The sequence below is a fragment of the Cheilinus undulatus genome, linkage group 18, assembly GCF_018320785.1.
Source record: "Cheilinus undulatus linkage group 18, ASM1832078v1, whole genome shotgun sequence".
In the NCBI taxonomy this organism is placed as follows: Eukaryota; Metazoa; Chordata; class Actinopteri; order Labriformes; family Labridae; genus Cheilinus; species Cheilinus undulatus.
The window spans coordinates 10,455,928-10,474,321 of NC_054882.1; the positions used below are offsets into that span (position 1 = coordinate 10,455,928).

An 18,394-nucleotide genomic window follows, 5' to 3' on the forward strand; every position below is an offset into this window, starting at 1 on the left:
GCTCTCATGCCGTTGTGCATATGCATTAATGCATTTGTTTTTGTGTGTGCTTGCTCTACTTGAGCATTAGTAAAATGGGTTGAATGTGGTGCTCAATGTTTCATAAGAGGCTTTATTTGTAGAGGAATAGATTGGAGAGAGCAAGGTTCCCACGCTGGCTCTAGCTTTTTGAACACAGATTACTTCCTGTTTTGAGTTCAGTCCTGCAAGTTTAACAGTAGAGAGGCTATGCTTTAAAACGGTTATTTTTGGGTAATGTTTCAATAAATGTAACACTCCAAAGAACAAGTTTGTTGTCTCAAATTTCAATTGTGGAGATCACTATGATAATACTAACAGGTTGAAATGCTTTTTTTAAGCATTTTCAATCAAATCAAGCACCTAGCCATGCAGTCTCCATTTGCAAACATTTGTGATACTAAATGGGTCATTGTGAAGAGATCAGAGAGTATAAGTGTGGTACTGTGATGGATGCCACCTTTGTAATACGATGGTTTGGGATGGCCCAGCAGTCACAATGGTTTTTACCTTGTAAGAAGTGTGTAACCAGAAAAAAACTTGGGAAACGCTGGTGTAAAGCACACCGACTCTGGACTGTGGTGCAGTGGACATGTGTTCTGTGGAGTGATAAATCACGCTTCTCTGTTTGGCAGTCAGATGGGTGAGTCTGGGTTTGGCAGATGGCGGAAGAAGACTTCCTGCCTGATCGATTGTGCCAACTGTGAAGTTTTTTGGAGGAGGGATGGGATGGGGCTGTTTTTAAGGGTTTGGGCTAAGCCCCTTATCTCATTTGAAGGCCAATCTTAATGCTTCAGCATACCAAGACACTATATGCTTCCAACTTTGTGGCAACAGTTTGGGAAAGGCCCTTTTTCTATTCCAACATGTCTGTGCCCCAATACACAAAGCAAGGACTATAAAGACATGGTTTGATGAGCTCAAGATGGAAGAACTTTACTGGCCTGCAAAAAGCCCTGATCTCAACCTTATTGTGCCCCTTTGTGATGAACTGAAACAGACACTGAAGCCAAGTCTTCTTGTCCAACCTCATAAATGCTCTACAGAGTACAAATTCCCACAGGAAAAACTCCAAAATCTTGTGGAAACCCTTCCAATAACAGTGGACCAACTCCATATAAAATTGGCATTTGAATACAATGTCATTACAGTCCTTGTTGGTGTAATGGTAAGGTGTCCAAATACTTTTGTCCACATTATGCATTTGTTTATTCTCTCTCTCTGAAATGCTTTTTGCAGCTGTAGTCATACCAAAGAGTTAAACATGGCAGCATGTTCTGGTATGAAGCTGAGCCCAGCTGATTCAGCACCATGGACAGAGACTGAACTCACCAAGCCTACAGGGAGGACGAGCAATGAGGCTTTCTTTTATTTCATCCATTTTTCAACCTACTGGGGTTTGGAATAATAGGTTTTTGTGTTGGGATGACGAGCTGTCAGTCCTGTGGGAAATTATATGGACTATTAGGGTTTCAGATAATGGGCTGTAAGAACAATGGCAGGGCATGTTAGCTTCAACCTGCTAATGATTAGTACCCTTTAGTCTCATGTTGGATTGCAGCTAAGTCAGCTTATGTTATGTTCATACACTCTTAGCCATTGTTGGTGAGTTCATAGCTGAATTTTTGTCTAACATGTTAGCTTATGTGGTGTTTCTTCTACCTTAGCTTCATAACTTATGATCTTATTTTGGATTGCAGGTTTCTTAGCATGGGTTTTACTTCAGAAATAGTGCCCTGATGTTTTTTTGCAACTACCTTAGCTTATGAAATATATTATGCCAACAGATTTTCAAGTAATTCTTAACTTAATTGCTCAAACAAAAAGCTTTATGAAATGCAACGAGTCACTTAAACCTGCTTTATTCCCTGTAGAGAGTCAGGAAGTCACAACAGATGATGCAGGAGTGAGTGATTAGGATATTTTCTATGTTTTAAGTGCTGTTTAGTATATTTTGCTGAAAGCAACAGTTAAAAAATAGTCTGTGTAGTTGTGTGTGCTCACCTCTGCCAGTCTGGACTGTTTATGGCTGACTTCATGTTTGCCGATGGGTGCCAGCTGCTGCAGCGTGTTGCGGTTGTTGGTGAGCGCCCGTGTTAGCCGTGCAAACTTGGTCCATCCTGGAGAGAGCAGACATTAAACACTGATTACATCACATTTATTGCAACTAAACTAACTGGACGAAAACAGGTCTCTCAGTGAGCTCTATTATTGATATAGTTCCTTGGTTCATGACTCCAACAGGGACATACTGAAGTTACAAAATATTCCCACAGCTTCCAATTGTGCCTGTCACTAGAGGGCTGGCAGGCGCTGTGTTTTTCCCAGTTGGTGGCTCATATTTACAATAAACCTGACACGATGTGAATGCAGCACCAAGCAGCCCTGCAGAAAGTGTCCTTGAACACCACTGAACTCCAGCAGCTGCAGGGTTTCTGCTCGATGGCTGTCTGATGTGCTCTGACCTCCGTGTGGAAGCAGTAGATGAAAGAGAATTTCCCCTTCAGGGGATCGATAACACACGAATCAGACGAAATTTAGCATATGTTTGAGTAGAAGAGCTTACAGGGTAAAGCTGCTGTCTCTAGGTAGATTTTTAAGGTTGCAACCATTGATCATCTTCCAAGCAACACCCTGATACAGTTATTCCTTTAACCCCACGAATCAAACGTATGAATATAAAGGACATACATCAGTCCTCTCTATTTTATGATCACCTTGGTAGCTTATACAAACATTATAACATTCTCCTCTAATGAACATGGTTATTACTGGTAGTTATTGCAACTTTTCCAGTCAATACTAACATTAAATCAGTCACAGTAAGTTTAAGATGGATTTATGGACATGGTAGCCATAAATCTAAAACTCTTGCTTCCTAACTTTCTACATCCCCCTTCTCTCACATGTATCTCCATCTTCTCTTCTTCTGCGAATCCCTCTTCACTCTAAATCTCTCTCCTCTCTTTTCTTTATCTCCCTCTGTTCTCCTTACTGTATTTCCCTCTCTTCTCTTCTTGTAACTCTCCTTTATTTTTCTGCATGCCCCTGTTCTCTTCTTCTGCATCGCCTTCTCTTTTTTCCTGCATCTCCCCGTTCTCTCCCTTTTTTTTTTTACATCACCATCTCCAGTCTTTCCGTATCGCTCTTTATTTCTTCTGGTTTTTTTAAATCTCCCTCCTATCTTTTTTTTTTGCATCTTCCTCCTTTCTCTTTCCTGCATCACCCACTCTCTTTCTGCATCTCCCTCCCCTTTCTCTCTGCATCTCCCAATCCTCCCCCTCTGCTTTTCTCTCTTCTCTCTTTCTGCATCTCTCGCTCCCCTCTCTGATGGATGTCCCTCTCCTCTTTCTTTACCTGCATCTCCCTCTCCTCTCTTCCTGAATTTCCCACACCTCTCTTTTCTCCATCTCCCCCTCCTCTCTTTCTGCATCCCCCCCCCCTCTCATTTTTGCATCTCCTACATCTCTCTTTGTGCATCTCCATCTCCCTTTTTTTCTGTGCATCCTTCATCTCTTTGTGTGCATCTTCCTCTCCTATTTTTCTGCATCCCCCTCCCTCTCTGCATCTCTCGTATGTTTTTCTGCCTCTACCTCTTTTAGTTTTCTGCATCTACAAATTCTTTATTTGTAACTCTCTTATCCTTCTCTTTTTCTCATGTGATTCCCCACTCCGTCTCCCCCCAGATTCTGCTCTTTCCACTGTCTGATCTCTACAGAAAAAGCAAAAAAGCGCCCCCAACAAATATTGCTTTGCCTGTGTTTCCATCAGGGGTCAATCTAAATAACACAGGCCTCTCTGTTTGTGATCATTTTCCTGCCACGGAGCTCACCATGCTGCTGCTAAACGAAAACAAACACGGCTTCAGGTGACACCGCTCTAAAAATAAAATCAGCTGTTTGAAAGGGCAAAGAGCTGCACAACAGAGACCAACCACATGTAGTGGCCCCACGTCATGATCCACCTGACCCTTTGAAGGGGCCATTACGAATAAAAAGAGGACTCTGAAATAGCTTTTAACCCTCAGGCCTCCAGCAGCATGAATACACGCCTTTTCATTCCCTCTTCAATTGGAGGCAAATTCATCCATTCATTTCTCTGTGCAGCGGTGTGAAAGAAGCCAAATGAAACTCTGAGTCGAGACTCATATGGAGTGAAAATCTAAACGTAATCAAGTTATTCTTTCAGCTGAGGAAAACCCTTAAGGAAAACCATTGTTTGGATTACTTTATGACTTTCCATACAACTTCAGGTGCAGAGCGGCTTCTTTTATGTGTCGTCCTATATGGTAAAAAGTTAAATCAGCCTTGAATCACCATAGATAACGACCACAGATGCTCTCAGCCTAAATGGATCTATGAGCATCTCTCCTGGAGGAAAAGTGCTGCAGTGCTTGCATAACTCTCTGTATAATGTACAGTTTAATGTCGCCTCAAAAGAACCATAGAAAGCCTGGAGACATGGTAGCTAGGGAGACAGCATTCACAGGGTACATTCCACTTCCTTTAAGTTGCACCCATGCATGTCTTCTTCACACTTCCGTCTTACTGTAATGGAGATACAAGGAAACGGAGGAGAGGAAAGAGGAGACAAGGAAATGTTTTTGAAGACTCAAGGTGTCCTTTCCTCTGACGGATTACACAAAATGATACTCATTTGTAAAGATGGCATCAGCTGATCATTGCCCAGCTGACAGATGGCTTTAACATCTATGGGTGTGGACAAAAATACAAACTACATCAACTCTAATAAAATCCACACATTAGTGTTTAAAAAAGGAGTGATGACTTGCCCGTAAACTTATCAAAAACAATCCATAGTGTTAGATGGCAGTCAGAGCTGAGAACCCGAGGCACTCTGATGTAGTAAATCCTTTCTAAAACAAGGATATCTACGCGTTTCGACTCCAACAAGTCTTCATCAGGACATAATGAGCAGATAAAAAAACACATTTAAGTACAAAAGGAGCATCATGTGACACAATCACATGACTAAGGTCACCACAACATAAAAACACAAATCAATGGCAGCAGACGTCACGAAGCGTGGAACTTGCATTCCTATCATTCTATAAATAGCTCATAATAAATACAGCATTAAAGGGCTGTGTAGTTAGTCACTGGTTCTACTTTTAATCCTCTGAATCTGCTACGAATGGGTGTTTGCACTTAAAAATGAAATACTTCACGTATACATTTTCAAAGTCACTGATGCAAATTGCAAATATTTGTTTACTCTTATCAACACGGACGAAGCTCTGCTTGCAAACTAATGGCCTTTTATTTAGGGAGAAGTCTGGAGTGTTTCTTTATTCTGCCTGTTCAGTGGCTGTGGTTGCATAATTCACCGTATAGTCTGCATGCATTATAGAGAAGTGCCTTGCCTCTATGTGTTTAATAATAGCAAACCATTGGCTTGGAAAGCAAGCCAACGTGTTCCTTTCCAAACCCAGAACCACTTTCATCATGAAGTTAAGTGGAGGAATTTGTCCTGGTGGCACTCACTAAATACATGCTGACACACCAGGACAAAGGGACCACACAAAGAGCGTGAGGAGAAGTGCAGGACAAGTAAATAAGAGGTCTTTCTCATGGGTAATAGTAATGTGGTGCTCCTGAAGAATGCAACTCTGCTTGATTTATCAGACCAGTGCACAATGGAGGTGGGAGTTAAAAAAAAAAAAAAAAAAAAGGTAAAAGGCCTGGGCTAAAAATAACAGGGAGCAGGACCGGTGTGTGTGCCGCTAAAGTGAAATGAGATTTTGATCAGCAGGTCCACACCAAGAAAGGCTCACATGTGCTTCAGACCAAGCAGGAATTACAGGAGGCAGAGTGGTTTCTCCAGCTACTGCAGACTCTTACTGCACACGTGGAAAAAAAGGAAAGGTGAAGTAGGAGAGGTCAGGCTCTGTGCATCTCTGAGGTTATCACATTTAAACAGATGTTTGCCTGGATTAACTAGCATCACCTATAAGGTCAAATTCATAAACACAAGTATTAAAAATGCTGATTTACATGTTTGCTGCTAAGAGATAAGAGTGCCGTCTGCGTCTGATGGAACTGTTGTTTGGAATACAAAGCTATGATGGTACATATCTCCACAGGTAACATGCTTTTGTCTTTGTTTTTTTTTATTTTCTCTGAGGGTTTTAAAACCAGTTGTAATGTATGATGATGATATTTTCTAACAGGCTTCTACAGTATATCTCACAGAATATAACAGGTCAACCCTAAAACCAGATGATACAACATACGGTGTTAGATAGAGTTTGATCATGGTTCATATTAGGTAAGATCCAACTGGTAACCTTGGTGGCTGAAAAATTGATTATTTAGCGTTATTTCAGGCAGGCCACAGAGCTGATCTCATGCAAGCCCTTGTTAGCTGATGGTCAGCTGACTTGTTCTAAGTACAATATTGGCTAATCACACTCATGCTGCCATATTTAAACTGCTCTAGCCTGGCTACACTTTGCTGCTCTCTCTGCAAGCCACTTTTTGCAACCCTCCTCCACCCCAGCTCCTCCTTTATTCTGCTTCTGACTTAATCAATGTCATTCTTGTCATTGATGCTGCTCTGCTCTGGGGTGTTTTGTTGCTTCTATCTGTGCCTCAGGCTTCCCTCTTATGCACAAGGAAAGGCAGGAACGTGCGATGTTCCTGCTTGATGTTTTCCACGCCGGCTCATGGAAGAGCAAAGGGATCTCAGAACAGCCACACCGCCAAATATCAACAGCAGCAATAAGTGAAGATTAATAACTGCTAATAAAGAAAAAGATTTAGAACCACAGATCATGTGTGCTTCTTGATAAAGTGACCCTGACTTACATGAAGCCAATATAGAAGGGGGAAAATGTGCAGTTCATTGAGTGTCCACTAGAGGCTGGCTGCAGAAGTACCACAAAATACATAGCATCCTAAATTAAAATGCCTACCTTTACAGTTAAAATAGACATGTTTTTAGCTTGTTCAAAACACAGTTTTAACCTGGAACCTGCTGTTTGGGGGACACTTTATTAGGGTCATGGCTGTAAATGCTGATATGCATGCACAAGAGTCATAGATGCCAAAAAATAAGGACAAGAAAATTGTTTGCTATGACTTTTGACCCCAATATCTCGTTTACCACAAACCCCTTAAGCTGATTAGACACAGGCCAAAGCCTCAAAACTAACACTAACGATTTGCATGCATGCATAGATGTTGGTGAAGTCAATCAGGGAGGGCCCCAGTGCCTCATCTTTCAGGGGCTCTTATATTTCTGTGGACCAGCCTGGCTTCATCCAACTGTCACTGTTCAACTTGATGGTTTTCTGAGCATTGCTTTACTGTGTTGCCCTATTTTTATGTGTTTGCAACCTCAATTTCATTAAAAATCAGTAAAACTTAATGCCTGTTGGAGAAAAAATAAAGGTTTAAAATGAATGAATGTTTAAGACTTAGCAACTTAATCCTAACCAAAGGCTTTAAACTAGAAATGCACCAAACTGTAACCCTGCTGTAGCTGTGTTCCTTCCTCAGCACTGTTTAGTTTCTCATTAGCCGTCTTCATGAGCTAATGTGTCACCTGAGGATGAGGTTAACTGCCATCTGTTAGGCTTTTATAAATGCTGAGAAGGCAAAGACTCACCTCTGCAGCTCTGCTATACAACAACCATACCATGCTCCTTTAACGCTTCTGCAGCTACATGTTTAGCTTCACCTGCTCTCCTTTCTAAATGATGGTGCTGACGTTTCACCTGTTCCTGCTCTGACGCCAGCGCCTCAAACTTAAAAAACAACCAGCAGCAGCCATGCTCACTGAAAATAGTATTCAGAAAAAAAAAACAGTTCTGAATCATCGACATTTGGGTGTGGGGGGAAGATGACAGAAATAAAGTACATCTCTTTATCTTCTCTCCTCATGAATCACAGACAAAACTAGCCTGTGACGCCACATGTGCACCAGTAATGCCTTCTGGATGAAGTGTTCACTCGAAATGGTGAAATTAGCAAGCAGCATGGGTAGGAAACATATAAATGTTGGGTTTTAAGGCCAGGACATGCATGCAGAGGCACTGGGTTCAGATAATACATTTAGCATCTATTTTGCTATTTTTGGCTGTGGATGAACATTTTTAGCAGAGCGGGATTTCTCTCTGCTCAGCTGATGCTGACGTGCTGTGGTGTGATGAGCCGGAGGAGAAGCCAGAGATGAAGCTGAGGGCAAGTTTTGGTCTGCAGCACGAGAAAAGTCAGCTGTAGAAGCCTGCAGCAGCAAATCTCCCTCACTCACAAACAACATTAATGAACAAAAGGCAGAAGATAGCAGGCTGCTCTGTGATACAGCAGGAAAATACAGGCTGATTTTCACCAGTGACACTCTTACCACATACATTCACCTGACTTTACTCCAGTACTGTGTGAGAAAGCTTTCCATATAGGTCCAAACTCCAATTATGAAAGTGTTTTGGTTTATTTCAGTATGACCAAGGATCACACAATGAATCCATCAAAAAACACTCTTAGAAGTGAACGCGCAGATGGCTTCGTGGTTTGAGACGTGACCCATGTGCATGGGCAGCCTGGGTTCGAATCCAGCCTGTGGTCCTTAGCCGCATGTCTCTCCTCACACTCTTCCCCATTTCCGACTCTGTCCACTGTCCTTCTCTATCCAATAAAGGCACAAATGCCCAAAAATAAATCTCAAAAAAACACTCTTAGACGTACAAACTTCAGACAAATTTGACCTTTAAAACTGACCATATGTAGATTACTTCCAATGAGGTCTTTTTGGAGGTGAATTTAATGTAGGACATTAAGATTTCTGCTGTTGCAGGCCAATTTCAGCGACCAAGAAGTGGAAAATTAACTTGTCTTGGTGCTTCAGTCACATTATGCTTAAACAAGGAGGAGAAGACGGGAACTTAAGTCTTACAGTTCCTGTGACCAAAAAGAATTTTTTTTTTTCCAGGTGAAAGCTGGAGATTGAAGCCATTAAAGAGAGTTTAATCATAGATCATATAGAGGGACATGGACAATAAATGAACTTTTATGGACTTATAAGTTACAGTATGTCAGCAGTGTAGGAAACATCTCTAACTGCCTCTGAATGCCCAATTTTAGATCTAAGCTGAAGCGGGGCTTTCAATCAAGTGCAAAAGTGGAAAATAGCTGTCAGATGCATCATACAGAAAATTGGTTCATGATCGTCTACCCTCTGTAGAACAAGTACTCTCCCTATTACAGCTTGCTTCAACAGTTTACCTTTTTTTCTGGTTTAAAACTTGTTGTAAAAGTTGTGATGTTTCCAAACTCCAAAAGCTGATCAGACTTCATGAATTTAGCCAGCATCGTCCTGAAAGTACTGTCTCAGCCTATCATCCAACATCGGGTTCATTTGAGAAAACTGGCAGGTCAGAATTTTTCACATCTTCAGTCTAGTTTGACACCCTGACCTGATGTTAACACAGTGTATCCTGATGACTACAACCAGGGTTTGCTCCATTTCTTTGACTCATCATATACCCAGATGATATTATACAATTTCCCACACCCAATCTTTTTTCTTCCTCTGAGCCACTGAATACACACAGCAAAGCTAGCAAAGCTAGCACAGCTAGCTAACTGGAGATTTTAGGGATGCACAATGTTGATTTTTTTCAATATGCCAATATTTCCAAATACATATTTTGATACCAATACAAATATATACAGATCATTTTTTTACTGTAAAAAACACCAGGTGTGACACCTGTGTAAATACAGGCTGAGTCAAGTGAAGCTGACAGACTTTCTGGTAATTGTTTTATGTTTGGGGCTTCATTCAGGGCTCACATTTGTATATCTTGCCAATATTTTAGACTGCATTATGATTTATACTCCATTATTTATGGTGAATCTATAAGCTGTAAATATCAGCAGAAATTTTCATATCCGTTGATACCAATATAATGCCAATAACATCATCATTCCTACTACTACAAATGCTGGGGTCTAGTACATGGAAAATTGTTGTCCAGTTCTCTATGTATACTCCATCTGTCCCTCCCAAATAAACTAGTTTTAGTCAGGAACACTCTCGTCATATATGTAATGATTTTATTGCAAAATGGATATTCAGTTTTATTTGGTGGAGAAGGAATACAGTAAAATTAGTTCAAAAGTAGCTACTTCATAGAAGCATGAATCTGAATATGAGGGTGCAACAAGATTTATGCTATAATAGAGGAGGCTGGGGTGGAGGAGGTTAAGCTTTGCAAACAGCAGCAGCATGGTGCATCAGTATTAATGCAAGCAGGGATTAGTGAGAAGTACGTCATGTTTAAATGGATCGCTGTGTTGAGAGAAAGAGCTGTGATTGGCTGTGGGAGCTTGGAGGTGATTATTAGGATCAGCTGTCCATCAGCTGATCACAGCTGGGCGTATTAGTACCATGTCCTTTATGTACTAACGCCAAGCTTTATAAATAAATTCTTATTCTTATCTTTCCTTTTTAAGACAGGTTAACTGTTAAAAAAAAGACATCCTGTATTACTCAACCATTTAACTGGTAGACAGTCGTTGCCATGGGAAATGCCAAAAAAGTCAGTTTTGCAGCTATTTATCACAGCTAAAAATGTGGGATTTCTGATCATCCTTTTACCTGATATACCTAAAAATTCACAGGAAATATTTTACTGAATCATCTAGGATTCATGAGAGTGGCATGATGCCTAAAAGTGAACAACAAAACCTGAAATATACTCTGATTGGTCCAGAGAATTTACGAGTAATGATAGTAGTAATACTGTAACTCAAAGAATTAACTATTAAGAAAATTGAATTGGAAGGTTTTTCAAGGGAAAACTTAAACCAGCTGGTCAAAACCAAAGCACACAGTCCAGTGACAAAGTTCAGCTCAGCATTAAAGGGAGGTTGACTCATCATTACTCATCTAAATACTTTCTTTTCCTCTTGTATTTCTGAAGAGATGTCAATACAAACTCTGTTTCTGTTTCCTGTCCACATCAAAAACTCATCACAAGAGAAAGTTGCTCTTTCACTTTCATTTTATTTTCCAGGAAAAGCCTCACTGAGATTAAAAGTCTCATTAAGTAGAGTGTCCAGGCCAAGGCTGGAGCTCTTCTTAAAATAACAGACCTATAAAACATACTGTAATTACAAACACAAGCATCTACAAAATGATCAATCTTCCTCCAGGAATCTGTAATTTCATCTACTTAAACAATGATTTTAAGCGACCAGCCCCTCAAACTCAAAGTCTTTCTGCAGCAGGAGCAGCGTACCTAAGACTAGAGCCGGACTGATTGATTGGTGGGCCGATTATAACGTTTCACAAATTAATTAACATCGGCCAATATGTAGCCAATATTTTAACTTTTTTGCTGCGCAGGGATTTTGTCGCTCTGCTCCTGTGTGTGTGTGTCCCTGCTGAACACAGCCCGAGTGCCTGGTCCCTCCCCCTCACACACAAGCAGCTCTCTCTCCCCTACTCAGGCCCAGTCAACACGGAGACAAATTCAGGAGGATACTCAAAAGTTTTTAGTCGTATCGACATTTCATCCACACGGAAACGGCGTTTTGGGTGACCGTAAATGATACTTTTTGAAAATGGGTTGCAGAGTGCATAAATCCATAAACAACTACCGTTTCTTCTGCGTGTGGATGGCTATCCGTATCTTCCTTGAAACAAACATGACATACTGTGTAGCTCTGGAAGACGCCTGCGCGGGTCTGACCAAAACAAACATGGCGGACTACGGGGTTGTGTTCGTGCTGCAGAACCTACTCAGCTTGTTATGGCTTTTACAGCAAAATGTGATGCTCCTTTACCACCACCGTGAAGCGCACACACCAGATGTTCTTAAATCCAACGCTGAGAACAACCAGAAGGGCAACTTGAAGAAAGTTTGCGTCAGTTTTCTGTGAGCTTCTTCTCTTTTTAAGGGCATTTCCATGGCAGCAATACAGCGCCACGTACAGGCTTGGCATATGCACTACAGCGTTTTCAGTCGTTTAAGTTGCATCTTTGTGAAATAAACAAAGATAAATGCAACTGTTAAATTAGTATATATCCTGTGTATATCAATGTTCTTATTTCATATATCAGCTGATATATCAGTTATCGGCCAATATATCGGATATCGGCTTTTTTAAGCCCCCAATATCGGTATCGGCATCGGCCGCAAAAATCCCATATCAGCTGGGCTCTACCTAAAATGCCCTTTCCCCATTTTGAGTCACGGGGAGTGAAGGTAAGACTTGTGAAAGAGTCACGGACTAGAGACTGTTTCAGGACTCTGCAAAGGATTGAAACGGCACAAGTAAGACGGAGGCAAGTAAGGAATCCCGTTTAAAAATAAGGATTGAAAGCAATGTAAGAGGACCAAATGAAAAAGTCAGACCACAGAAAACTCTGTCTAAAGGAAGGGATGCTCATACTTAGCTATTTTATAAGAAAGTCTTCAGTAAACTCTTCTATAAAACAGGGCTGTGACTGTGCACCGCCACTCCACCACACAATAGAATTTATTCTCCTGGGTGCATGGAGAGTTCAACGTCTCCTTTCTTTAGTTGATCAGCGCTCCGATCCTAGGAAGAATATCGCGTCTGGATCCTAGAACTGTCAACAAAGCGCCGACATAAACAAAGTAACAGTGAAAGTGGCACTTGTAGGAAACAGTTTGAGCGGTTACTGACATCCTCAGCTGTCACTGAAGCAGAAAATGGCAACTTTCTCCAAGAAGAAACAAAACATCTTGTTTCTATCTCAGAAAGTCATTCCAGGAATCTAAAAACATAAAAGATAAAACTTTATTGTTCAGAGAGGGGAAAAATCAGAAAAGGAAAAGGAGAGTATGAGGGTCCCCCATTGTAGGGCAGATTAAACAGATTAGAGCCTGGCCCTGGTTTCTTGATCATAGTTCACCTTCCCCTTGGCACTGTGAGTCTAACGCCTTGATTTAGAGCACTTTATCCAACATATTTTAAAGTTTTCCTCTTTTATATCCATTTACAATGAGACTGCATGCAAGTTTGCCTGGTGTTGGTTTGGAGACTTTAAGATCTAGTGTCTTTATCAGGTAAACTCCAAAAAACCCTAAAAATGAGCAAGAGCTGCATATTTTTCATCACGACTATCTATCGGATTATTACCACCAGTTTGGTAGAGTCACTGCTACATATGGGTCTGTCTGTGACTGACTGAGTGGGTAACTAAGTGAGTGACTCTACTTTCAGAGCTTTCCAGAGCTGAGTTGCACTATGGGTGGGGTTTAGTTGTACACAAAGCCAATAATGTCTGCCTCCACTGCAGTGATTACCTTGAATGTAGCTTTAGCATAGCATTGGTTTTACTAAAACTGGATGTTTCTGCATGAAATAAAGACTAAAAAAAATAAACTAAAAGCTTTTCATGTTCTGAAAGATGTTTTTACTCTTCCGTCAACCTGCTTTGGCACGAGTGTGCAATAGCTACCAGAGAAAGGGTTAGTTGTTGTGAATGCTTGTATACGATGCCTGCTAGCGGAGTGATTAGCTCAGACTTAGCCAGAGCATTCTCTCTGACAGATAAAAACAAGCTGTCTGCAACTCTATCAAAGCACAACATGCATAAATCTCAAATCTTAACAAATTTGTTCAACTAACTTCTTGTTAAACATAAATCCTTGTATGTATTTAAAAGCAACTGAAGTCTGGAATTATTTGAAGTATCTGAAAATGAGATGTTTATCTAGATTTGTCAGGTGAATGAGGTCTAAATAAAGTCTTCAGAGGTATTTCTGACTAGAAATAAGATGGACTGATGGCTGAGTTTTTGCAGGTGTAGCCATTTGTTGTTTAGGAAAGTGCTTCTCCTAATTATCACATTAATGAAGTTGAAGAATAGCAGATCAGTGCTGGTCTTGACTTGTCTTGATGGAAAATCCCAAATCCGGCCAGTCCTAGACCGAGACAAGACAGAGACATTCAAAATGTGGTCTTGAGACTGGTCTCAGGACCAAGACCGTTCTCAAGTACTACAACACTACCCTGGACCCCCCCTAGAAAGTTCAGAGTGTATATGATCAGAGGGTACCACCTCTGCCCCAATTTAAAGCCAGAAAAAACCCTGGAAGCATCACAATAGTGTACTCAGATTTCTTCTTGTGAAGAAAGGGCAGACGGGATTCAGAAGTGGATAAACTACATAGACTGAAAAATATGTGGGTATCATTTCTTGGAGTCACTTATATCATGTGTAATGTCCAAGGAGTGGGGAGAAAGAAAGTGTGTGAAAAAGGTTCAAACTTCTCCCGGAGAAAGAGGACGATCCAAGCCCTGCTCCTACATGATAAGTTAGATCTGATGTTTTTGTTTTCAAACTTAATATCAACATTAGTTAATTACTAAAACAACTGATTGACAATTATTGAAATTAGCGTGTGTAAACAGAGCTACATTTCTCTTCTGGAACATTAAGAGTCATTTCTGCTGGATTAGAAAGTCAGTCTTGAGAAGTCACATCATCGCCACAGAAGCTAACTGTAAAAATGTCAACACACTGATGTGACAGTATTAGTTCCAGTCAAGTTTAACTGCATGTTCAACCCGTGTTATTCACATGTCACTGAGCAAACATAATGAATGAGGAAATACGACATTTCCCTACATGTAAACACGTGTTTACATGAATATACGTTAAAAACAGGGGGAGGGCAGGGGGATTCTTATCAAAGGGCAAACAAACCCGCACAGCGGTGCCAACAACGGCGCCCAGGGCAGGAAGCTGACACTGTGCATCAGTCAGCAAACAGAGGACAACACCACTACACACATCTCCTGTGATTCCTTGACACACCACGGCCTCCTCAAACACAACCTGACAACCCGAGACGTTACAACATCACAGTGAAACAAGACTTGACTCAGACTTCTACCCTGTCGGAGCTCGGTGTTGAGATAAAGAGGGGGGGGAACATTGTTAACTGGATAAAAAAAATGTTCTGGGAGTTCATAGAGAGGGGGAAATGGCAGACAAAGATGACAGAGGGTAGAAGGGGGAAAGATAAGAAAGGAAAACAGAGTGCAAGGATGAGCAGCGGGAAGAAGGTGGAGGAAGAAAGGTGGAGGATTGACAAGGAGAGAATAAAGCGTAAGAGAGAGTATGATGACAGAGAGAGGAGAAGAGACAAAAAAGAAGGAGAAAAGATGAGTTAAAAGCAATAGAAAGGTTGTGAAAATGAGATGCAAAACAAAAGAGAGCACACCAAGGGACAAAAAGGAAGTAAAAATGCAGAGGAAAAGAAAACACCACACCACCAGAGGATGGAAATTTAAGGGCAACAGATAAGTGACAGAAAAGAAGGAGAAAAAGACGCAGACGGAGGATGAACAAGAAACATAATTGCATGTCCTATCAAACGACAGGCAGCATTTCAGTACATTACAGACTAGATCACTGAGCTGTGTATTCATTTGCTCCCACTCAAATTCTGTCATGTCATCCCCTATATTACTCCCCGCCCCTGTAACTCCCCACTCTGTCCTCCATGATAAAACTTTTCTAATAGAAATGCCATGAAAATACTCTGTTCACATCCATCAAACACTTAAGGTGGCACATCATCCTCCATACCTTGTTTCTAAAATCCTACTGTGAATTATGACAGAACAGAAACAGCCATACTCTGGAAACAATCTTAAAAAGAGCAGAGATAGACATTGTTTGTGCAAAGATGCTCCTTGGGAAGCATCTCTGAGTTAAAGTACCTGCCTGCAGCAGAGAAATGCTCACCTTTCGTGGTTTCGTCTTCGATGGGCTGCTTGAAGAGCGTGATGTCCTTGAAAGTGCAGAGGAACAGGACCACCTTGTCATTCTCGTTTCTGATGGGAGCCACTTGCATGTAGAACCACACTGGGCTTCCTGCAGAGACATCAGAAAATATGAGCTCTGTCCTACTTGTTAAATTCAGTTATTATGTCCATTTGGCAGTCTATATACAGCGGGAGAAAATAGAACCTGTCCAACGTGACATCTTAAAACTTTAAGACTGTTCAAAAAGAAGGAAACAGTTTTAGTTTTTACACACAATAAGCTGCAAAACTCAACATGTAAGAGGCTAGAACTTTTTACTTAGATGCTTTAGCCAAAAGAAATTCCCAAAAAGAATTATCTCATCTTAAAATTGTTTTTGATTAATTTCCTTGCCTGTTTTGGTACAATATTTCTCTCAGTTTTGTGCTGTGAGCCTTTATTACCAAAGCTGCAACTTCAGACAGAACAAAGAGACTTAAAGACAAAAGTAGAGCTAGCTATGTTTGTTTTAAAAGACTTATTTTTGGGCACTTTTATGCCCTTATCATAGAGATTAGACAGTGAATAGAGTCAAACTGGGAAGAGAGAGAGTGGAGAATGGCATATGTAAGGGGAAATTTCATAAGTTGTCTTTAAACTGTATGACTTGGGTCAAATATTTTAGCTGTCCTTCCACAAGCTTCTCACACTTTTGGCCCATTCCTCCTGACAGAACTGGCGTAACTGAGTCAGGTTTGTAGGCCGCCTTGCCCCTGTAGCTCTGGCCACAAATTTTCTCTTGGACTGAGATCAGGGCTTTGTGATGGCCCTTCCAAAACACTGACTTTGTTGTCCTGAAGTCACTTTGTAACCAGTTTGGGTCATTGGGGTCATTGTTCATTTGGAAGACCCATTTGCACCCAAGCTTTACCTTCCTGCCTGATGTCTTGAGATGTTGCTTCAATATTTCTCCCTAACATTCTTTCCTCATGATGCCATCTATTTTGTGAAGTGCACCAGTCCCTCCTGCAGCAAAACACCCCCACAACATGATGCTGCCACCCCAGCACTTCACAGGTGGGATGGTGTTCTCAGGCTTGCAAGCTTCCCCCTTTTTCTCCAAATGTAACGATGGTCATTATGGCCAAACAGTTCCATTTTAGTTTCATCAGACCACAGGACATGTCTCCAAACATTATGGTATTCGTCCATGTGTGCATTTGCAAACTGTAATCTGGCTTTTTGGTGTGGCTGGCTTTTTAGTGAGTAATGCCTTTTTCCTCGCTGAGTGGCCTTTCAGTCCATGTGGGTGAAAGACTCGTTTCACCGTGAGTTATGATGCTCTCTTACCAGTTATATACAGATATGCACATTTCACACCAAAATCACGTTCATCTCTGGGACACAGAACCTTCCTGAGCGGTGTGATGGCTGGACATTGCCATGGTGTTCATACTTGTACCCAAGGATAACTAGATTTGTGGAGGTCCACAATTCTCTTCCTGATATCTTGGTTGATTGTTTTGGATATTCCCATGATGTCACACATAGTGTGATTGAGGTGTGCCTCCAGTTAACTCAAATGTTGTCAATTAACCTATCAGAGGCTTTCAATGCCACAAAAGCATCATCCAGGCCAGCGTTAATTTTGGCAGGTATTTTCAATTTTAGTCGTAGTCTTCAGATGAAATGTCTTTTAGTTTTATTCACATTTTAGTCATTTCTACCCTCTTAGTTTTAGTTTAGTTTCAGTCCATAAAAAGTCCTGACATTTATGTCTTTACTTTTAGTCCAAGCATTTATTTTCCTACCTAAATCTGGTACCAAATCTGGGTAGTGTGTTCTCTGCACTCTGCTTAACCTGGGGTCCCTGCTTTCTACAGCTGAGAGGCAGAATGGATACAGATGCATTGTTTTTGACAGATTTACCCACAGTGGAGAAATATCACAGATTTTGAATGTCTGACGAAAACTACATTACATTTTAGTCTAGCTTTAGTCATCTTCACAAAAACTAAACTCACTTTTAGTCAGTTTTAGTCATCACAGATCTATTTTTGTTAGTCTTAGTCTAGTTTTTGTCATGGAAAATAGGCAGTCAACAAACATGTTTTAGTCATAATTTTAGTTGACCAAATTAACACTGATCTGGGCTTTCCCAAATTTTTTAAAGGCATAGTAATCTTAGCATATGAAAACTTCTGACGTTAAAGAAAGTCATAAAAATATCTCAAAAAAATTATCTCTCTCATTATTCTGGCATTTAGTAAATAGGAATAATTTTGGTAATCCTAACTGACCTAAAACAGGAAAAGTTTAGTCTGATTTAATGTTAGACAGTAAGGAAAAAAAATACAGCGTACATATTTAGACTTCTGGTTTCAACTGTACGTAAAAGACATGGCATCACAGGATTAATGTTTTGTTAGATGTCTTTTTTCTCTTTTCGAATAAACATTTTCAACAAGAAACTAGACACTAACCACACACACCAGAGAGACTGTTTCTTAAATCCATGGCGCAGGATATATTTTACATTCATATGGGAAACACCCCATAGATGGCAATTCTAAAGTATTTTTTTAAAAATCCTGGAGGATGACTGGACAAATTTTTGTAT

At 40.7% G+C, this 18,394-nt stretch overlaps 1 protein-coding gene across 3 annotated transcripts in view; it reads right to left on the reverse strand.

Annotated features, from left to right (window-relative positions):
- The window catches only part of kcnh5b (potassium voltage-gated channel, subfamily H (eag-related), member 5b), a 266,042-nt gene that overhangs the window by 187,666 nt on the left and 59,982 nt on the right, over positions 1-18,394 (reverse strand). For all 3 annotated transcript variants that reach the window (XM_041813394.1, XM_041813393.1, XM_041813395.1), the window contains exons 4-5: positions 15,775-15,903; positions 2,023-2,138 (exon numbers count right to left, since the gene is read on the reverse strand). In XM_041813394.1, coding sequence (XP_041669328.1) covers positions 2,023-2,138; positions 15,775-15,903 — 245 coding nt within the window. The remainder of the gene's footprint in view (positions 1-2,022; positions 2,139-15,774; positions 15,904-18,394) is intronic.